Here is a 23,738-nt window from a genome sequence, read left to right on the forward strand (position 1 = left end):
AAATATGAAATGAGATTTTCTGCTTAAAGGAAGGGGGAGGGAGTTTCAAAAGAGCAGGTTTAGGGTAGTTGTTACAGAGTATGATATTTAAATGGGAAAGAATAAAATGATTGTCATGTAGCAATGGGGGAGGCCCCAGTGAAGTTGGGTAACATAAATTGTGGTGGACTCATTTGGCAAGGTTATATGGTTTTCTTCAGTGGTGTTTAGTATGAGACAAGTAGGAGCAAAAAAGGTGGATAGAGAGGATCACTCTAGACTGGAGTTCATTTGTATCCCTGAAGGGAGCTGTCAGACTAGAGCAGAGGTAATGGACTGGTAGACCTGGGAAGAATAGAGGTCTTAGTAAGTCCAAAAAAATGGGTTTAGGAGGAATGATGCAGAGAGAGAGAGAGAGAGAGAGAGAGAGAGAGAGAGAGAGAGAGATTAAAAATAGGAGGAGATGGTAAGAAAGAGGAATTTCAGACTTCTGGATTATTAAGGAAGAACAATTCTGAGTGTTGATCAGATCAAGGGTATAACCATCATAGATAATGGTGAGGTAAAGATAAAGATGTGTCTTATGGAAATCAAGGTGATGAAGGCTGGGGGCTGGAATGAAAAGGAAGGCTGAGGAAGGACAGTTCATATTCATCCTGGAGAAAGGAGTGAGAATAACCAATAGATCTCTAGACAAAGTTCTTAGGGTAATATTATGGATGGTGTGAAAATTCACAGAAAAAGAGGTGACTTATTGATGGTGGTTAATGAGTGATCTGAAAGTAGTATTAAGGAGAAAGGAGTATACCTTCTTTTAGCCCAGTGCATGGAGAAGGGCGTGAAAGAAAGAGCACCAATATTAGAGAGGGCAGCTGGGTTGCAATATTTCATGGAATGAATTAATTTTCTGTTAGCATAAGAAGTTGGAAAGAATGCTAAGCGAAAGAGATCCAGTTTGGAGGTGAAGTTTGTTAACAAAGGAATAGGAGTTTCAGAGGGCAAAATGAGGAGGATGTAGTTGATGGAAAGGGAGAGCTGGGGTGGATGGAGAATGGGCGAGAGAGGTAGGAGGAAGGAAAAGATTTTAACCTCTGAGATGTTGATTCTGAATAACAATAATAACTTTATTATTTAACTAGCACTTTAAGGATTTGAAAGCACTAAATTGTCTCATTTGATCCTCACAACAGCTATGTAATGTAGATGCTATTATTCCATTTTACTGGTAAGGAAATGGTATTTGAAAGAGGCTAATTTACTTACTCTAGGTAATAATGATAATGATAATAATGTTTAACACAGCTAGTAAATATCTAAGGCCAAATTTGAACCCTGATCTTCCTGACCCCAACTTCAATGTCCCTTTGCCAAAAATGAGGTTCATATCATTGGCGCTATTCACAAAGATGCATCGAGACCACTTATCTATGCTATACATATGATGTTTATATTGAATTATAGGTTGCATTAAATGACCCTGAGGATCCTTTCACACTGGCATTCTTTTATGATTCTTATATTATTTTGTAGCTTAAACTTAGCATTGAATGGGGAGAGAGCTGGTCCTGGGTGGTGGTGGTGTACAATATCTTTAGTTCTCACACGTGTTTAAATTTAGAGGTCTTTAAATCTGAAAAATACAGAGTATGCACATTTTTGCTTAAACAAAGTTCCATTTTACAAAGTCCATACACCCAGTTTTAATATTATTACATGCCCCAAACTGGGATTAATTCCAAAGCCCAAGCTTTATTATATAGTTTAGTGTTTCTCCCATGTTCTGTGACCTCCAGTCAGCTTCATCTTTGATACTGGGTGCCTGATGTATGAAACCCTGAAAAATGCTCTGGTTGTACTGGAGGAGCCAATCTTCCAGTGCTTCTAGTGCTGTTCTCTTACATCTTCTCTGTTGCTCACCCTGACCTATAGGAAGTATTCAAACATTCGGTCATTTAGGATTTATTAAGGATTTGCTATGTCCCAGACATTTTCTTTTTCTTTTCTTTCCTTTTTCATTAATTTAAGGCAGTGGGGTTAAGTGACTTTCTCAAGATCACACAGCTAGGCAATTATTAAGTGTCTGAGGCCAGATTTGAACTCAGGTACTCCTGACTCCAGGGCTGGTGCTCTAGCCAGTTCTAGCCAGTGTGCGACTTGGTTGCCCTGTTCCATATTCAAAGTGCTAAGTATACAAAAAAGGGTGAAATCCTGGTTCCTGACTTAAAGGAACTTTCATTCTGAAGGAGAGAGAGAGACAAGTTGTAAATAACTAGATATATAGTGTAGGTGAAGGTACTCCGAAGGTGAAAGCCTTTGCCCCTTAGGAAACCAGAAAGACAAATTGCCAGAAAGTAGGATTAGGGCTATTTTGAAGGAACCCTGCTTTGACCCCATGGTTGGCAGTGGATTGGATTGGTCAGATTGGGTTAGTGGTGACAGTAGTATTCTAACTAAGCAGAGCCCTTGGAATGGAGATGATTGGTCTCTGAATCATGATGTCCAATTCATCATTTTCTGTTGTACTTATACTCATCCTGCTACATCTTCCAAGAAGCCTGGGATGTTGGGTTCTGGAAAGCAGTGTAGTTCTATTTTTATCCTTATTTATTTTCATAATTAGATCGCCTTGAAAACGAATCTGGCTTTAAAATAAGCACTTTCATCTGTTCTTCCATAAAACTTTCCTTGATTCTTTCCCTTCCAAACCCTACAATTACTGGCCTTCTTTTCTTTACTACTTTATATGTCATTATCCTTTTTTGGGGTATATATGTGTATGTCTACATGCATACACACATATACATATTATATGTGTGTGTGTGTGTATAGTATCTGTCTATCTAGTAGAAGATAAACACTTTGAGAATAAGGATTCTTTAGGTTTTTTTGTTTGTTTGTTTTGGTATCTCTGCTTCCAGTAGTTCTAGTGCTTGGCACCTAGTAGGTCCTTAAATTATTGTTTTCTTGTTTTCTAGTCCAATTACATATAGATACCATATCATTTTACTCTCTTCCCTATAGGAAGAGACCTTACCCCTTCCCCTCTCAATTTATCTGTGTGTGTTCAGAATTCACAAGTGTTCTTTTTCTTTTTTTTTCCAGTCGAAGAGGGGGAATCCTCCGACTTCACACTCACCTGGGATTCCTCAGTGACTCCATCAGGTAAATAACTTGGGGGCTGGGGTGGTGGATACCCAGTTGCTGGCCAGGTTAACATAAAGCCACCAAACTGGTTATAGAAAATGTATTCCGTGTGTCACATTCCTTTCTCCAAACCAGGACTACCCACTGCAACACAATTTTTATATCAGTTCCATATGGTCAATAAAATCTATTACATACAGAGACTAATATACTCTTATCCTCCAGAGAGCCATTTTTTCTTCTTGTGGGCACACTGAAATGGGTAGTGATTTCTTCAGTGCGCCTGCTTTGAAGTTGCCTGCATCGGGCATCATTGCACATTCATTTCAATCTAATTACATAAAAGCTACTTTAATAGGAATTTTAAACTCCAATCTAAATCAGAATACATATATTTCCCTTTCCACAAGGAACTGCATCATGCTGTCAGACTTGGTGGATTCAAGCTTGCATCCTTGGGGTGAGGTATCAGGGAGAAGCTGATAGGCATTCATACCAGATTGCTTCTGGTGAGAGAGAGAGAGAGAGAGAGAGAGAGAGAGAGAGAGAGAGAGAGAGAGAGAGAGAGAGAGAGAGAGAGAGAGAGAACACATATGTATATGTATGAGAGAAGAGAAAGAGTGCATTATCTGTCAATCAATGAAATAAATGTTTATTAATTATGCATTATTGACAAATAATCATCTTAGGTATTGGAAGTAGAAAGATAAAAATGATATTCCCTTAAGGAGATTGTATTCTACTATATAAACAAGTACTGGACAACAATCTATCTATCTGTCTGTCTATCTTTCTATGTATCTATGTTGTATGTATGGATCTAACATTTGTCTCTCATCAGTCCATCATGTAGTATATAGGTATGTATGCAGTATGAATCTAACCTCTATCTAGCTATTATTTGTCAGTCTATCTGTCATTGTAGTTTGATCTAACATCTATCATTTGTCAAAGTGCAGCTAGGTGGCGCAGTGAATAATGCACTGACCTTGGATTCAGGAGGATGGGAGTTTGAATCCAGCCATAGACATTTGCCATTTACTAGCTGTGTGACCTTGGACAAGTCACTTAACTGATTGCCCCACATCCAGGACCATCTCCAGTCATCCTGATTCATATCTAACCACTGCAGCCAGGTGACTTTGAAGGAGAAAGTGAGGCTGTTGACTGAGCATATGCCTTCCTCCTTCAAATCCAATTCACATGCTTGTCAGGTATCACCTCCCTGATGTCATGGTCTTCTTCAAAAATAAAGGACTAGGGTGATTATGTGGAACAGTGTATAGAGTGAGCACCTGCCCTGGAGTCAGGTGGACCTGAGTTCAGATTTGAACTCAGACACTTAATAATTGCCCAGATGTGTGACCCTGGGCAAGTCACTTAACCCCATTGCCTTAAATAAATAAAATTTAAACAAACAAAAAAAGAAAATGAAGGACAAACATTATCATTTATCAATCCCTATATTATGTAGTATGTTGTATGTATGAGTTTGGATCTAACATCTATCTATCATTTATCAATTCATCTATCATCTCTGTATATGGATCTAATATCTATCATTCATCAGTTTATCATCTATGTATATGAATATATCTAACATCTACCTATCATTTATTAATTTGTCTGTCCTGTAGTATGTATGTATGTGTTTGTACATGAATCTTATGCATGTGTATATGAATCTAACACCGTTCTGTCATTTATCAGTCCATCTGTGTATGCATGTATGAATCTTTTTGACAACTGTCTATTTCTAGTGTATGAATATATATACTATATATCTAGTACGTGTATGTATTTATGTAAATTTATGCATATACAACTAAGTGTGTGTGTGTGTGTGTGTACATACTTGGAATCCTGGAAGCTCAAGTCCTATTTCCAGTTTGTTTATTTACTACTGGGCTTCCCTTTCCTCCTTTGTATGATTAAGTGATACATGTGAGATGATTCCTGAGATCTGGTTCTGCTCTACCCTTCTAGGATTTTAGGCTTCCAAGCTGCCGGCAGGGATCTGGAATGATAAAGAACTTACTGGATAAGTGTTTAAAGCTTCACACTGATATTGGAGGGAGGGAGTCAGCTGGACCCTCCAGCTGGATTAATTTGAGTGAAGGCAGCTCCTTATTGTCTGATTTCTCATTCTGCTGTCTGAACTGTATTTTCCTGGTGCAGTTGTTTGACAGGTTCTGGGGTAGCTTCGGGCTTGTTCACAGGATGCTTGTTCTTCCCTAATCCACATGTTGCCTGCTGAAACATGTGATATTATTCAAATTGATGGTGTGGAAAGAGTGATGGACTTGGGGTCAGAAGACTTGGGCTTAGTTTCTGTCTTCTTGATATTAGGCAAGTCCCTTACCTTCTCTGACCTCAGTTTCTTCATTTGTAAAATGAGATTGGGCCAGATGGTCTCAGAGGTTCCTTCTGCCTCCAAATCTATGAATCATAGATAGAAGTAGCCTTTTAAATCAGTCAGGGGGATTAGTTCCAATCTCAACCTAGCAGGAACCATGGTATGGCCCATGTAGACCCTCTTGAGTTTCAGAGAATTCTTTATCATTCTTGCTCCCCTTCCTTCACAAATAGATGGAAAGGCCCTTATTGATGCAGGGTTATGATTGCAGATTCTAAGTGGTAGAGAATGGCTTTGAATATTGGGATGAAAGGAGGAAATTCTAAAGAGTTTTTGTATCTAGAACTCACATTACTTGGAAAATAACTAAAACACTTCTTGATTGTTTAGTCCTTGGGGAAAAGGTAGGGACAACACCAATGCTACCTATCAGGAATCTCCAATTATAGAAAAAAGTGTGTTCCTGGATTGGAGTGAAGAACCTTGTGCCCTTGAGGAGAATCTTGAAGATTCTCTGATGGATGTTGGTGACTAGATTGAAAAATCTCCTTTTCTTTGCATTCTTTCTGATACTCCATCTTGTCTGACTTGATTGAGTTTTAAATCTGATGAGAGTTAGTGATTTGGGAAATTAAATTAGGTTATGAAATTAAATGGGGGTTGGGCAGCTCAGTAGCACAGTTAGAGCACCAGCCTTGGAGTTAGGAGGACCTGAGTTCAAATCCAGCCTCAGACACTGTGACCTTGAGCAAGTTAAACCCATTGCCTTGTAAAAAAAAATGAACAAAAAAAATAAATGGGGGTAAGGATAGGAACATTTATTCGTTTTGATGGTCTTAGTTTAATCAGAGAGCCTAGGATAAAGCTTTGTGCACTTTGCAGTGAGTAGAAAGCTTCTTCTACTTGGGGTTTTAACAGGTACATGTGCATACAGAAGCAAGATGCAACTCTTAGCATATGCAGTAGTTTGAGATAGAAGTACTTGGTGGCATACCTGCTATTAATGAATGAATGAATGAATAGCTTTGAGTTCCTCAGTTATGTCTAGCCTTCCAATTTTGAAGCAGCACCAGCTTCTTAGTTGGATGGATGATATGGTCCTGTCTAAAATGTTGAACTGAGACCAAGGTACAGAAAGATTGAGGGGACTACCTTCACGTGAAATGGCCAAATAGCAAGGCTTATTGGAAGTAGATTAAGCTGAACATGGGAAGAAAATGGCCAGATGGATCAGCTTGGAACGTAACTGTGGTAGGATGGGGTAACCAAAAACCAGAGCCAGATATGGAGTAAAACTCTGGGGTTGCAAATAGTGATGAACAGTGAGGTCAATAGTGGTGGTGGACATTTTCTTTTTATTTCTGTTTGATTCAGACTGATTTCAGAATTTTGAATCCCTGGGACCCCAACCATTTTAGGACGGGTGGGAGAAATCCTGTCCACATTTGGAGTGATATCTTGAGTGGTGAGTAGCCACTTGGGAGAAGAAATCTCCTATGTTGATGTAGCAGCCATTGATTTCTCTGGCCCTTGTTATCAGTGTAGGGTATGGTGCAGTCTGCTGAGCCAAAGAGCTGAGCATGGAAGTGGGCTGCCTGGAGAGTGATGGCGGTACTGTATAAAGGGTTGTAATATATAGAGGTCTGAATGCTGAAGTTACTCATTGGTGTGAGGTTTACCTCTGCAACCAGCCCCATGGTCCCAGTGCACTAGGCTTTCATTTTGTTCTTTATGATGCCCCTGTTTGCATTAGCTCGGGTCGTATGATGTAGAACTTCAATAAAGAAAAATAAAACACGGCGTGTTCTGGAGCTCATTCCTGGCCCCTTCTAGCCACCTTTACCAAAGAAGAAACTCCAGCCTCTCCCTTTAGGAACCTGACCACTGTTCAGTCCTGGAAGGGTAGTTTGTAGGCTTAGCATTGTAGAACAGGGAGGAAGATTGAGAGAGGGAAGGGAGAGGAATGAAAGTGGGGAGGAAGGGAAAAAGAAGAAGGTAGGAAGGAAGGAGGGGAGAAAGAAAGGAAGAAATACCAAGGTTAGTTCACAGTAATGACTTCTTGCCTTGGCTCCTGGGGTAGGCACAGAAACAAAATGATGAAGTTAAAAATCCTTTTTCACTGAGCAGTAAAAGTTACTTTCTCAGAGGGGCCGTGGCCAGGCTTAATGTTCTATGCTTCTGGTATAGTCCCTCTCCCTCCCTCCTGGTCTCTCTTCCCTCAGAACTCTTTCTTTTCTCTGCTCTTCCTGCATATAGATTAGCCATGCCTTTCACTGTTTCTCCTTTCTTCTCTCTGTTCACTTTGAATGCAGGCTTCTGGTATCATGTCAGAGCATGCTCTTAAAACAACTGGTGAAATAAAGCTTAATGAACAGCATTATTTGGCTAATCCATGGAATGAGCCCAAACATTGCTGTCACTACTACTACCCATCCCTTATCATCATTAACATTATTATTTTTTCTAATTCTCATCTTTATATTTGATGAGATTCAGATAGGAACAGTCCTGGAAGGAATTGCTATCCAATTACTCTTCTTTTTATGCTCAATGTTCATAGTCTATTGTGCAAGTGACTAACATGATTGATTTTTGTAATTGAATGAAAGCTTTGGGATGCAAACTCAGGTTATTATTATCATTACCTTGTTCTCATCTTTTTTTGATGGCATTCAGATAGAAATAGTCTGTAGACAAATTGCTATCCTGCTATTATTCTTTTATGTGTAATGTTCTGCAGACTATTGAACAGGAGGATCAAATAATGGCTTTTTTGCAATTGAATAAAAATATTGGGATGTGATCTCATCTTCCATGGGCTCAGTCAAAGCATCTTTTAAGACAATCTCAGGATTGGAAAGGATGAGAAATTCCTTTTATTGCTTTCATGTGATTTTGATTTCTTCTCCTGGACCCCTACTTTTTGAAAGAGCTTTATTCCATGTGGCTTGGAGATGATTAGTATTTGTTGGGGACATATTAAAAGTATAGTTTGTAAATTTGTATGGCTTTGTGTTACATATCTGGGTGATTGTGGACAAAAGCAGTTTTATCTATTATAGTAGTCTAATTCTATCACTCATTTATTGGATTCTCAAGAATATTTTGAAGTCTGTTTGTGTAAGGATGTGGCCAAATAATACTGGGTCTGGAGATAGGGAGACTCCTGTTTCTGGCCTCAGACACTTAATAACTATGTGACCCGGGCAAGTCACTTAACCCTGTTTGCTTCAGTAAATTGAGCTAAGAAGGAAGAATGGTAAACCATTCCAATTTCTTTTGTCAAGAAAATCCCAAAAGATTTCATGAAGTGTTAGACATGACTGAAATCCCTGAACAACACCAAAAACAGTAAATGTATAAAATGGGGATTTTTTTTCATTGAGTGTATGAAAGTTAGCAAGCTTCTGATGAATAAGTCTAGTCACAGGTGAAGTCTTTCTAGGCATTCAGTTGGTGCTATATTTTTAGCCTGCTGTCCTGAGTTGAAGATTCTGCCCTTTCATTAATATTGTTGCTCTTGTTATTGGTACTGCTAGTATTATCATTGTTGTGATTGTCATCATCATCAATTCCTTGTCTTCTTTTTCTATGGGGTTGAGATAGAAATGGTCTTCAGTCTTGCTTTTATTCTTTTATATTTAATGTTCTATAGATCTTTATATATGTGGGCAAAAAGAACAGCTTTTGTAGTTGAGTAAAAGTATTAAAATTCAAGATGATGAGGATATGATGAAGAACAATAGATCTATAAAGAGGGTAATATGTTTGTAGTTTTGTATCTCTCTAAGAGCCCCTACTGAGCCAATTTGATCTAGCAAATGAACCTGAGCATTATCTAAAAGTCTTCAACTGGAACAAAAGCAGGAGATCAAAAGACTCTAAACAGAACTGTTTTCTTTGTATTTTGGTCCAGAGCTCTTGCCCTCTTTTTTCCCCCCTTGGAAAGCTCAGGCTTCAGTCTGCCCGATTGGGTTCTCTGTGAGACAGGCAGCACTGGGGAAGGTATTTGGGCTTAGGATTCATGCCAGAGTTTGGGCAAATCTGTTCCTTCCCAGGGAAGAACTAGTTAATTTGTTGACACATGCTAATTGTTGGCTGACAGGCTCCTTATCTGGGCTTATTTATGGGACAGTGACAGACTGGCTTGTGGTTTGAGAGAAACAGTCAATAGTAATCAGTTGTTTATGATGTCTCGCAAGCCCAAGACTCTAATGTAAGTTGTGTATCTCTTTTATTCTCAATTTCTTCATCTAGGGATATCTCATTTTTAGGACTTCCTTCAGGAAGCATGGGTAGCTAAGCCTTTGATCCTGAGTTCAATTTGACTTGCACTGCTGTTGCCATCTTTTGGCAGGAGAGGTTGAAGACCTGAACATATACCATCTGTTGTCTACAAGGGCTGAGCATTGGGGCTCCATGTGGGACCTTTTACCCTATTCAAAATCAGACCTCATTGTAGATTGAGTGATTACCTGAAAGCAGATCAACCTGCCAAAGCAAATCTTGGTGAGATGATCTTGAAGACCTAAATAATGATCCGTAGAAGACTGAATGAGTGGAACCTCCGTAGAAGCAAGGGTAGTAGAAGGGAACAAGTTGAGGTCCAGACATTAGGTCATTAGTGTTAAGGAAATTCAACATTGACCTATTGAGAAACAGGGAATAGGAGATAAGGGGGTGGGGGGAATTATCCTGTTCAGAAGAATAGCGAATCCATTCCTCAAGAGAAGGGCTCAGGTATGGGAGAGAAAAGATGAGAACTCAGTACCAGAAGTAGAATCATAGATAGAAGTTGAGCTGGCAGAACTATAAAAAGTGTTAAAATGGTTTTAAGATGTAATTAGAAAAAAATAAATATTAAATTAAAAAAAAGTTGAGTTAGAAGTGACATGAGAGCCTATCTGATACTATCTTTTTATTTTACAGGTGAGAAAATTGGGGCTTAAGGGGAGGGTGAGATTTGCCTGATGTCATGGAGATAGTGTCAGAGATAGAATCTGAACCTAGATTCTCATGACTATAGATAAGGCAGTGAATAAGCTATGAGACCTTTTATTAGAGCTTAGTAGAAGTTCAAAGCAGTCAACGCTGACTTGATGTTCTCCTTTCAACTTCTGTGCCCAAGAGACCTTCTCTTTTTTTGCCAAGGAGTCAGGTTGGACCTAGGGATGAAGCTCAGTTCCTGGGTGAGCATGTAACTTTAGCTTTTTAGTAACTTTTAGTAACATCCTTGATGCTCAGACTAAGCTTAAGACAATGATGGTAGCTTCTGGATGGGTGCTGATCCATGAGTGCCTAGATCAGGTAATGAGGAGGCAACATCATGAAGGAACTTTCTTTTGGTCTGTTATACTCAGGACTGTGTGGTGGAGGGAATGGGGAAGGTATGATAAATGACTATATGAAGTAACTGTCCCAAAACAAAGCTTTAAGATTCCATTAACCTTTCTCTTTGATCCTGCCCATTACCATTCAAAAATTATTATTTTTTTTTAGATTCTTTGATGACATTGGTCTAGAGAATGCTCATGGGAATTAATGTTTGGAGCACTGTGAGATTTAGTTCCTTGTCTAAGGTCACATGGCCATTATGTAACCAGAAGCAGGATTTGAATTCAGATTTTTTTGGACTCTGACTCCTTGCTGTTTCTTGACTCCAATTCACTTAGGGGAGTGGGAAAAGAAAGTATGTTGTAGTGATATTCTTACCATGTTGGGTTAATCATTGGATTTACTGCTTGTGTTATCTGCCACTGTTCTTCTGACTGGGTCTGACTGAGTCTAAGTTAGTCTCACTCAACCCAGAGAAGAGGGAAGCATCCAGGACAGGTCTTCTGTCCAGGAAACCACTAGGTCTTTGGCTTAGCCTGTAACCCCCTGTGCTCCTGAGCTCTGAGCCTCTCTCGCCAATCCATCCTTTCGAGGAGAACCATGGGACATTTTAAAGAAGCAGGCAAGCCTGACTAAATAGATGTAGAATTCCAGGCATTTTAAAGACTTATGAAATGCATTTTTATATGGGGTATTCTGGGGGAATTTCTCATTAGTTAGACTGGGAAGCCTTTGGGGAGTTAAGCTAAGAGGTCTGGGGTAGGCAGAGTAAGACACTATGCCTCTGGAGCTGGCTAAGCATGCGCTTCCTTGTCTGCTTTCTAAACCTGAGGCAGAGACTGGTCATTCTGGACTGGCCTTTGTTAGAATGGCAGCCTGGCAAAGTGGGTTTAAATAACCTTAAGGTGGTGACATGAGCTGAGGGAAGTCTGGGGAAATTGAGCTCAGTTACTATGGCGAACAGAAAGGACAGCAGGGCAGCTTGAACTTTGTATTGCATGTCTCAGTGTGTGTGTGTGTTCACGTGTACGTGTGTGTACATGTACAAGCAGACACAACTGGAACTAGCAGGAGGCAGCAAAGAAGCAGGGCCTTGGGCATCAGACTGATTGCCAGGTAGCTGAACTTGGGTGATCGCTGCCCTCTCTGTATGCGGATGTGGACAGTGAGGCAGCTACCTGGGGAAGTGGCCACCACAGATGACCGGGACCTATTCTGCTAGGAGTATGTGGGCGTTTTGGGTCCACCCCCATCCTCTGTCCTTGTACCATATGTAATTCAGCTGGCAGGGGTTCAAGCCCAGGCTCTGGTGGGCTGCCAGCACGGGGCCCCCATGCTGGGTTAGTACTCTGGGCTGCTTCCTCTTTTAATTGCCTGGTGTCTGTGTGTGTGTGTGTGTGTGTGTGTGTGTGTGTGTGTGTGTGAGAGAGAGAGAGAGAGAGAGAGAGAGAGAGAGAGAGAGAGAGAGAGAGAGAGAGAAGTTTCAATTGCCTCTCTAGGATCCTTTTTCTTCTGTTTCAGTTGATTAGTTTTTTCTCTGACAAATTTGGAGGTAGTGGCTTTTGCCTTTTTCTAGGATAGCTTTGACTGGTCTTACTCATTTCTCCATGTGCTGAGCCTGGAGCATCCTCAGATTTTTGTGATGGATGCCTCCTTTGTCACTTTTCTTCCCTAGGTATCCAGCTCTCAGTCCAGCTGACCAAAGGAAGCCTGAATTAGACTCTAGGAGAACAAAGCCATTGTTCTCATTCTTTTCTCTTCTCTCCTTTTGCTCTCTCTTGCATTCTCTCTTTTGTCCTCTCTTTCTCTATATCATTCTCTCTTGTTCTCTCTCTATCTGCTCTCTATCTCTATTTATATATTCTCTCACTCTTTGCTCTTTCTCTGTCTCTATCTTTGTCTCTCAGTTCTTTTCTGCTTTTGTATGTTTCTCTCATTCTTTTTCTATTTCTTAGTCTCTTTTCTCTTTTTGTTTTTGTTTCTGGGTCTCTCTCTCTCTCTCTCTCTCTCTCTCTCTCTCTCTCTCTCTCTCTCTCTCTCTCTCTCTGTTTCTCTTCTATCCCTGACACTCTTTCTTTTCCTGGTCTGTTTTTGTCTGTCTTTCTCTCTCTTATGGTCATTTAATGTTTATCCACAGAGTGAGGTCTCATATATATCTTTTTTTTAAGGTTTTTTTTGTAAGGCAATGGGGTTAAGTGACTTGCCCAAGGCCACACGGCTAGGAAATTATTAAGTGTCTGAGGCTGGTTTTAAACTCAGGTTCTCCTGACTCCAGGGCCAGTGCTCTATTCACTGTACCACCTAGCCGCCCCTTGGACTCATATATCTTATGGATTAAATCAGAAAAATCTGTATACTGGGTAAACTTCTGAAAAGCTAAAGACATATCTGTTAAATGCCAGCGTCTGGGCTTGGTTCTATTTCTAAATTATTAATGTCCAATTCCGCCCCCCCTTTTTTTGGAACAGCTAGTTGGCGCAGTGGATGTACTGGGTCTGGAGTCAGAAAGACCTGGGTTCAGATCCAACTTCATACTAGTTGTATGATTGTGGTCAATTCACTTAACACTATTTGCCTCAGTTTTCTCATCTGTACAACGAGTTGAAGAAAATGAATCTTTGTCAAGAATACTCTAAATTTGAGTCAGAAATGACTCAACAACAATCATCCTCTTTTCTATTACTCCTTTCTCCATTGCTCCCTTGCACCCTATCTTTTCCACTGATGGACAATAGAAGAAGCCATGAATGAAGGTCTACTAGTGAGATAGATACTATAGATATTGTTGTCTCCTTTATATGGATGGAGAAATTGAGATTCAAAAATGGGTGATTATGTTGGGTAGAACCTAATTGATCTTAGGTATTGAATTAGCCACAGTTGGAAAGTCCTACTTTGCCCTCTTCATGGGCTATGAGTCAGATTTTGAAACAGTGTTCCTCTAAGGTTTGGAGTGTTAAAATTTTTTCCTTTAGTGTTTACCCTCACTATGTTATTTGGAGCTATCTAGCTATTGGCATTACTTAGGAAGGTATGTATGTATGGAGGTAGCAATATTTTCTTTAAGCATAGCTTAGGTTGTGGGTGATATATAGGGTTGATTAACATCTTAAGACTTCACAAATTATGAATCCCTAGTGACTTCTTTACCATTCATGACCCCAAGAACTGTGGAGGTAGGGGAGCTATCAGAATGCAGTCCATCACTGGTAGGAAAGGTAGTGTTTCTAAAATAAAAATATCCTCACTAACATCTAACATTTATGTAGTCAGAGTTCTTTACATAAATTATCTTGTAATTGTGATGTATCATTATTTACATTTTACAGATGAGGAAATTGAAGCTTAGAGAGATAGCAAGTGATTTGCCAGTGGTTACAAGGCTACAAAGTATTTGTGTAGGTTCAGACCCAGGCATCTCCTGATTTCAAGTCCATAGCTCTTTGAATTATACCATGTTGCCTTCTCCCCATCCCCTCAATTCTATCTGTGATTTCACGGTATAGTGAATTCCCAATGAGAAAATTCCCTCTAATCAATGCAAATTGCCTTGATCTTCCACCTAACATCAAGGACAACCTTCTAATCATTACTCTGCACTGCATCTCTATAAAAATAAATTCATATTTGTGTAACAATTTTTTTATTTCTTTACTTATTTGCTTTATGTTTTATAGTTTTATCCCCCAGTAACTCTGAGTTAGGTAATTCAGGTATTATTATTATTCCCTTTTTACAGATGAGTAAAACTGAGACCCAGATATTAAGCAACTTGCATTATCTGGGCTAATAACTCCTTACTTTACAAAGAGAAAAATGAGACACAGAGAAGGGAAGTGGTTACCCAGGGTCATGTAAGTAGAAAGCAGCAGCGTCAGTACACAAATCTCAGTCTTTTGAGTCCAGATCCATTGCCATTTCTACTGTGTCACGCTGCTGCTTGTGTTGGCCTTGGGGCCTTCATTTCCATTCTGTGCTTTAAGTGTGTTTTGTTCAGGAAGACTGGCTGGCTCCCTTGGCTGCCTGTGGAGCAATGGAGGACACCCAGGAGGAAATCTCCATGGTCAGGATGGCTGGAAAGCCATCTGACCCTTGTTTCCTGAGTGGACCTTCCACTGGGCCAGAGTTCCCATCGTTTGAAGCCTTTTAACTGAGGCCAACTCTTGATGTTTCTGTATTGGGTATCCAGCCATGTTATCCTGATAGTCCATCCTATTCAGATCAGTATTAGATGCAAAAAAAATTGAAGAACAAGAGAATTTATTTTTACATTCTCATGTATGTTCTCTGTCACTAATATGGGTGTATATACACAAATGTGAAGTAAGAACATCAACTGATGAATAGTCTTCTGTGGTTGGCAAATCAATATTGTAACTGTTGATAATTGTATTCAGTGCCCAATAGTTTATTTAACTGATGACTGTTGTCCTCACTAGGAGCTGTTTATACATCAAACCAATTAGTTTCAACCACTAAAGTGATGAATATCCCATATATCTATTTTCTATCATTGAATTAAATTTTTTTGAAGGGAGGACTGAGGAGGTGAGAGCAAAAAGCCTGTTTTGGTGCTTGTGCTGAAGGAATGAAAACACTGGGTACAGAGCTGATTTGTGTTGGATATGAGCCTTTTGATGTACTTTCACTGAGGAATATACCAATATGTGAACTATTGTTAATTCTAATTGAAATTGAAAGTGGGGTATTTTATATCAAGGTACTGTCTTCTTAGTTCAGATGAAGTCTAGTCTAAAGTACTCCAAATTTTTGCAATGTAGTTGGATTTCTTTGTATTGATTCAAGCTGGCCCCCAACCAGGTCTTAGCTATTAAAAAAATAATGAAGATTCATATATAAACAATTCATGTGCATACGTGGTTGATGGCTGTCATCATTACCCGATTCGACTTTTTTGTAGCCACCCAGATAGACACATGTGCACACACACATGCACACACACATGCACACTTACACACACATACACTCTTACTCATAAGTTATATCGTGTTTTCCTTGAATACAGGCCTTGCACCTGTCATAATTGTGCTGTCCCTTTAAAAGCACAGAGGAGCCCTGGGCCCCATCCCCAGGGGCTCCCCAGCAGTGGGGAGGAGAGAGCCCAGGCAGCTGCTCCTAGAGCTTTGTTGGTTTTAAGCAGCTTCTTGGAGAATGGGTAGTTCTCCGTACAAGTGAAACAAAGCATGGACAATGCCTCTCCTCTCCCTCCCTTCCTTCCTCCCTCCCTCCCTCCCTCCCTCCCTCCTGGGCCACTTCAGAGATGGTGCTTGCAATGAACGGGGCCCCTTGGGGGGCCCTGTTATTTCCTGTGCTTGCTCTGTGGCTTCTGGCCCAGCTCACAAGGCAGCCAGCAGGCCGGCCGGTGGGAGTCTCCCCTCCAGCCTTGGCCCAGGGGCCCCTGCCTGGAGCCCAGGCTTTAAAGTGGGGGAGGGGAGGGAGAGGGGCTGAAGAAGAATCGGCTTTGTTGTGGAATTGAGGTGGAGGGAGAGGGCAAGTTTCTGGCAGAGCTGTGAGGGGCTAAGGCCCAAGCAGTTTCTTGAAGGCTCCAGGTGTCCCCTCGCTACGCCCCCCCCCATCTGCCTTCCCCAAATCACTCAAGGCTTTCCCCAGCATGGGGTATACAATAGGACTCCTGGGTTAGGAAACCTGACCCCCACTGATTTCTCCCCTCTCTGAACCACAGCCATACTAGAGTCTGCATTACAGCCGCCCCCTTCTGCCCCCCGCACATAAGTCCAGCCTCTTGTAGGGCTCTTGTCCTTTTCCCTTCCTTCCTCTAGACTCCCAGAGCACTTTCTTTGCCTCTCTCTTATTGTACTGTCTCAGGCTGGTTTGGACAGTAGTTTTTCATGGACATATCTCCTCTCTCCCACTAGACTGTCACCTATACAGACTATATACAGACTATAGTCTGTATTCAGACTAATGACAGCCACCATTTTTTTTTACCCTTATATTTATGGTTTACAAAGAGCACTACTACATATCCAGTCTCAACAGAATTGCAGAATGGAAGCTCTGTGAGGTCATGGCCAATTTTGATGTGGTCTTTGTATTCCCAGCACCTGCCATAACCCCTGGTACACTGTAGATATTTAATAAATACTTATTAAAGGAGTGATCTCCTTTGAGCCTCATTAAAATAATTCTGATTTTACAGATAAGAATATTGAGACTCAGAGGGCTCAGGTGATTTTCATGTGGTCACATTGTCTCTTGTTATTTAGTCATTATAGAATCTTTGTGACCCTATTTGGAGTTTTCTTTTCCTTTCTTCCTTTTTTTCACCAGGTTTCTATTCTTTTTTGTTTATTGGCAAAATTTAGGAGAACAGTAGAGAACATTTAAAAATGCACATTAAACTTAAAAATGTGCTATGCCTTTTCAGAGAGCTAGCTTTTTTTTTTTTTTGATTGGGCAAAGGGGTTAAAGGGCTTTGGCCAAACTCACAAAGCTGGTAAGTATTTTAAGACCAAATTTGAACTGAGATCTTATTAACTAGGTCTGCATCACCCAGCTGCCCCATGATAGTCATGGGGATGGTTTGACAGACAGTATTAATTGTCGGACTGAATTTGAACTTGGGTCTTTCTCACTTCAGGGTAATACAGATATTCTATCTATGCACCACCTTGCTTACCAAGTCATAACTACCTCAAAACCATCCCTCCTCTCAACTTTCCTGTTTATTTGAGGATACTATCATTCTTCTAGTCATTTAGATTCTCACACTTGATTTATCTCCTTCATCATCATCATTGATTTATTCCCTTTTACCTTCCAATTATTTGCCAGATCTTATTTGCTATGACTCCTTAACAACATCTCACATGTGTGTCTCATTTGGAGTTTACTTGGCAAAGATACTAGAATGGTTGGCTATTTTTTTCTCCAACTTGGAAATGGAGACAAGCAGTGTTAAATGACTTGCCCAGGGTCACACAGCTAGTATGTATTTAAGGCCAGATTTGAACTGAAGTCTTATTGACTAGGTTCGATCTCTGCCCACCACACACTACCTAGCTGCCCCATGACAGTCATAGGGGATGATTTGAGCAAAATCATCAAAATGGGAAATGGTAAATAGTCCAGTTTGGCTGGACTATCATGCAAGAGAATTGAGTCCAGGACCAGGGAATCTAGCCACTGCACCACCTACCTACCTAGCTGGCCACACAGAAGCAGGGTTTAAACCTGAACCATCTCTCTATCTATCACACAACAAGCCTAACTACAAGCTTTGCCTGTACTGTAGTGTATACTCAATAAATGTCTATTAAGGTGAGTTATTAGTCTTATTTCCTCAATTCAATTCTGTAAACATTTTGGTAAGGCTTAGGAAGTTCAAAGCCTTGTGTTATCGCTGGGGAGATACAAAAATTATAATGACATTTTTATTCTGCTTTGGGAATATGATACTGTGGAGCTGGGTTTAAAACAAGGTGTAGAATATGAGGGTATAAAAGGAGATATCTAGACCTAGTGTTGAAGGAAAATTTAAAGAGAGACATTTTTATCTCAATCAGGAAAGATCAGGGAAGACTTCCTGGAGGAGATGGCATCTAAACTTAGACTTAGAAAAGGAAAAGAATTCTGAAAGGCAGCGATGAAGACCAGAGACAAGATATAAAGACAGGGGAACAGCTAGTAATCTAGTTTGACTGGGACATAAAGCTCTTGTAAATATAAAAACAATACTTTTTCATAACAATCCCTTCTTCCCCTTCTTCCCTCCAGCTCTATTGCCCTTTTAGAACATAGAATTCAGAAAGAGAAATAGTGTGATGTATGAACCTGGAAAGATAACATCAGATTATAAAAAGCCTACATTCAATTTCATATGATATGCCAGATACTCTGCTGGGGGGGGGATAGTAAGACAAGACCAAAATAATCCTGGGCCTCAAGAAAATTCTCTTCTATCAGGATAAAACAGAATGTATTTAGCAATAGAAACAGTGTAATTTCTTGGAAGAGGGGAAGTAATGCTTGAAAAGATTAGTATAGGCTTTTTGGAAACTTTTAAGGGAGCCATTCAGAGGATTTCATATTTTATCTTTTAAATAATAGGGAGCTATTGAAGGTTTTTTAGCTGGGGAATGATGTAGTCAGAGCAACATTATTTTGGTTGCTGTGTGAAAGAGAGATTGGAGAGGGAGGGGAGAGCTTTGAGACAGGGAAAATAAGAAAATAACTTAGTTGTAAACCCTTGTAGACAGAGAATATTTAGAATTTTGTGTTTAGTACAGGTGCAGGTGCTCAATAGATACCTAGAACTTCAGCTTTGGGAGGGACCTTAGGCATTTAGTAAGTAAGTGTTTGTTGAGTAAATAACACATTTGTATAGCACACATCTAATTCAATCAGTTTAACCTGATTGTTTGATGGGGAGGAAAAAATAAAAATAAAACCCCAAATCAATCATTGATGGAGTGAAGAGACCCAGGTTTTAGCCATTGTTTCCCACCAACCAGCTGTCACTTAGGGCAAGTCTTTTTCTTTCTTTGGGCTTTTGATTGGCCATCTGTAAAATGAGAAGGTAGACTAGATCAAGGATTTTTTTTTTTGGCAAGGGAAGTAAGTGACCTGCCCAAGGTCACACAGCTAGGTAATAAGTATCTGAGGCTGGATTTGAACTCAGGTCCTCCTGACTCTAGGGCCTGTGCAATATCTACTGCGCCACCTAGCTGCCCCCCATGAACTTATTAAAATAACTATTTTGATCCCTGTATTTCCATATAATTGATTTCCTTCATTATTCAATGTATTTTATTTTATGTATTTAAAGCATTGATCTGAGCACATGGATTTCCCCAGATTGTCTAAGGAATTGCAATAATCTGAAGAAATCTAAGTGCCCTTCCAGTTCTAATATTGTATGAATCTGTGAAACTCTAAAGTTGGGAGTCCCTTCTCTTCAGGAATAATGAATTCTTACCAGGAATGTTCTCATCAAGGAAAATTGCCTCCTTTAAGTTAGCATTCCAATACCAGTTCAGTTTAACAAGGATCTATTGAATTAAGATTTTTTGATACTCAATTTAATTCAGCATTTGTTGACAGTAGATGGGGAAAAAATGGTCTTTTTATAAATGTTTTCAACTTTTACTTAACTATGTATAGGATGTACTGACCAGGATTTGGATCCTTCCACTTGTCACTTGTTACCTGTATGACCCTGAGGAAGTTGCTGTACTCCTTAGAGGCTCAGTTATGTTATTGTATAATGAGGGAGATAGAGAAGATGGCCTTTAAAGGAACTTCCTCTACATCTGTGATAAAAAATAATTATAGGATCACAGAATTTCAAAGTTGGATTGAATAGAGCAGTTGTCTAATCCAATCCTTTTTTAAAAACATACTCCTTAGAACACACCCGTCCATTCTTCCCAGCTTCTTTTATGTTCTAGGTAAAAGCCCATCTTATAAAAGAAGATTACCCTACCCCCTTTTAAACCTAGTGCCTCCCTCTTTTATTTTTTCCCCTTTTATCCTTTATATAAACCTGTTTATGCATGTTTCTTTCTTGTTTCCTCATTAGATTTGAGCTCATTGAGGGCAGGGGCTGTGGATTGTCTTTTGTCTCTTTATATTTCCAGAATTTAGCATAGTTAGTCACAAGTAGTAAACTCTTAATAAATGTTAACTTTTATTTTATTTCTTTTTATTGATCTAGAATTTTACTTGTATTTTTATCAATCCAGAATTTGTTTGAAGATATCTAGTGATTCTATGATCTTGATTTATGTTTTGACTTAAATATACTGACTGTAAGACTTTGACCTCAGCAAATCTATAAAGGGATGCCTCAACAATGATTTACCATTTCATATCTTGGGCATCTTATTCTATGCATGGCTTGTTCTAGGTCCTGAGAGATCCAGAACTAAGATCCCTTCTCTTATGGAGTTTTGGTTTAAAAATGAGAAGTAAATATGTTCAGACATATCTAATAAAGTTGTAGAAGTCATCAGGATGAAAGATATAAAATATTAGGGAATTTTTAAGAGAATTAAATGATCATTAAGTGAATAAGTGATCATTTCTTGGGGAGGTCACAGAAAGCTTGTAGCAGTAGAAGATAATACTTGAATTGAAGGAGATGGGGTTTGAAGTGGTGTGAAGGAAGGCATGATAGGCATTTGTTGAATCATATCTGACATTTTGTGACCCCATTTGGAGTTTTCTTGGAAAGGATACTGGAATGTTTTGCCATTTCCCTCTCCAGTCCATTTTACAGATGAAGAAATGAAGCAGACGTGTAAGTGACTTGCCCAGGGTCACACAACTACTAAGTGTCTGAGATCATATATGATCCCTTGCACCTCCTAATTGCCCCATTGACAGGCATAGTTTGAGCAAAGACACCAAAATAAGAAATGGCAAATAGTTTGGCTGGAACCTCATATGCAAGAAAGCAGACTATTAATGAATCACAATTGCTGCCCAAGAAGAGCAGTTTATAACCTCACTGGGAAGACTATGTAGGAGACAGTGGAGTACAGTGGAAGGAATTCAGGATTTGGAGTCAGAGGATCTGGGTTTGAATTCATAGCTCTCACACATATTCTCTGTGTGTCCTTGGGCATATCATTTAACCTCTGTGCTTCAGCTTTTTCATTTGCAAAATGATGGGGTTGGACTACATGATATCTAAAGTTCTTTTGAGCTCTAAATCTATGATCTTATGGCCACCGGGACTGGTTCAAAAGCAACAGCTGGTGATTAAATGCTAAGAAGAAAGGGAGAATAGTAAATGACATTGAGGTCAGAGAAAGGAGTGGGCTGGGGCTAAGGCAGGGAAAGATTCCTGGAAGAGATAGCACTTGAGCTTGGCTCTGAAGGATGGATGAGAGTCAAGAAGATGCCAGTTTGTCTGCTGACCAGGCTCCATAGACAGCTACGTTCAGAATGTTCCTCTGAATACCGGATATTGAGTGAGTGAATTGTGATATAATAATAGTTCCTTTTGTGTGTCTAGAACTTTATTGCTTACAAGACTGTTTCAGACACTTTCTCAGTCCTTGCTGCAACATTAAGACTTATTACTTATCATCTCCATTTCATTTATTTATTTATTTGTTTATTTATTTATTTTTAAATTTTTTTTTTCCGAGGCAATGGGGTTAAGTGGCTTGCCCAAGGCCACATGGCTAGGTAATTATTAAGTGTCTGAGGCCAGATTTGAACTCAGGTACTCCTGACTCCAAGGCTGGTGCTCTATCCACTGCGCCACCTAGATGCCTCCATTTCATTTATGATGGCATTTCAAGGATTTCGAATTTCATTGATGTGGTAGTTGCTTCTTGGATTGATCAATCAAGTAATCAATAAGTATTAATCACTTACTGCATGCTCAGCTCTGCTCTGGATTGTGGGGTTACAAAGACAAAAGTGAAGTGGTTCCTGTCCTCGAGGAGTTTACATTCCCATACAGGATTTAACATGCAAAGACAGTTATATTCAAGGGCAAGGCAAGATACAAGGTATCTTTATAATGAGAGAAGTTAGGGTTGGAGTGGGGTGGAGAATAGCCAAGACAGGTTTCATGCTGAAGATGCTGACCATCTACACCTTAGTAGAATGTTTTCATGACTTTCTGTGGCTATGAAAAACCCATGCATTCAGGGTTGAACCTGCCCTAATTGATCAAAGCTAGTCCTTAGTCAGTTCCACCATAGTCAGCTCCCATGATCAGACTGAAAAAATGCCTTTTAAACTTGATAGGACCTTGGGTTATTTCAGTGCTAGAATAAGGCATCAGAGTAGAACTCAGAGGCATAGAAAGACCCGCCACTTTCCCAGGATGGCGAAAATGATATATGGAATCTAGGTCTTTTAGTTCTGTGTTGTATATTCTTACTTAGAAGATAAGCTTTGTGAGGGTAAGGGACCCTTTTGTTTTTATTTTTGTATATCTAATACTTAGCAGGATGTCTGGTGTGTAGTAGGTGCTTAATAATTGTTACATTGTCTTGGACATCTAGGTCTTGGTTCTATGGCTTGATAGGTAGATATCTAAAATATAAAAAAAGTGGTATTAATAAAAATTAAAAAATTATAAAGCACTTCCATTTCTATAGTGTTTTAAGACCTTTAGAAAGACCTTTATAAATGACATAACCCAGTGTCCCACTAGGCATATTTTCTAGTATGTCTTTTTGCTTTTCTTCATAGGAGCAGAGTGGTTTGCCTCAGCTTTCATTCCAGGGCCTGGTTTTCCAGGGCAGTGCTGACTCCTGACTGGTATCAGGAGAAGGCCAAGATGGGATTTCTGGGGTGAGCCTTTGAGGCACAGGCTGCTGCCTCAGATTTTCCCATATGGGGTGAAATTTGACCCACCTGGCCTGTAGAAGGGAGGAAATTCTTTCCCCAAGTTTGGAGAGAGGGAGAGAGAGAGAGAGGGAGAGAGAGAGAGAGAGAGAAATACAGGAAACTAGACCAGGTTTTTGTCTCAGAACCTTTGCTTCCAGCAATGTCAAACACCCTATGGACCCTGCCAGCAATCTTGAAATTCTCTGGAGAAGAACTGTTTGGGCCTCTCGAGTAATGGGTCCTTCATGGACCCAGGGGAGGGTCTGGAGGGCTCTTTCTAAGATCTGTGTGTGACCTTAGAAAGGGTCCTACTAGGGCTATAGAGGAGAAATTCCCTTTAGGAGAGCAGGAATGGTTTCCATGCATGAATATTATGCCTGCTTATATATATTTGTTCACATGCACAATACACATATATGTCCACAAACAAAGATTAATTTATATGGACTTATATAAGCATATGTGGTATTCAAACACGAATATCCAATATATTTGTCTATACTATCCAATCTCCTTCATCTCTTTGTTTTTTAGTGATTATGGGTTGAATCATATTCATTAACCTGAATTCTTCTTTATCATTCATTAC

General features: G+C 39.8%; 1 protein-coding gene across 1 annotated transcript in view; it reads left to right on the forward strand.

Annotated features, from left to right (window-relative positions):
- ZNF423 (zinc finger protein 423) overlaps positions 1-23,738 on the forward strand; it is a 403,178-nt gene that overhangs the window by 79,504 nt on the left and 299,936 nt on the right. The window contains exon 2 of the mRNA XM_074211383.1: positions 3,082-3,141. Within this exon, the coding sequence (XP_074067484.1) occupies positions 3,082-3,141 (60 nt within the window). The remainder of the gene's footprint in view (positions 1-3,081; positions 3,142-23,738) is intronic.

The sequence above is a fragment of the Macrotis lagotis genome, chromosome 1 (assembly GCF_037893015.1).
Source record: "Macrotis lagotis isolate mMagLag1 chromosome 1, bilby.v1.9.chrom.fasta, whole genome shotgun sequence".
Classification (NCBI taxonomy): domain Eukaryota; kingdom Metazoa; phylum Chordata; class Mammalia; order Peramelemorphia; family Peramelidae; genus Macrotis; species Macrotis lagotis.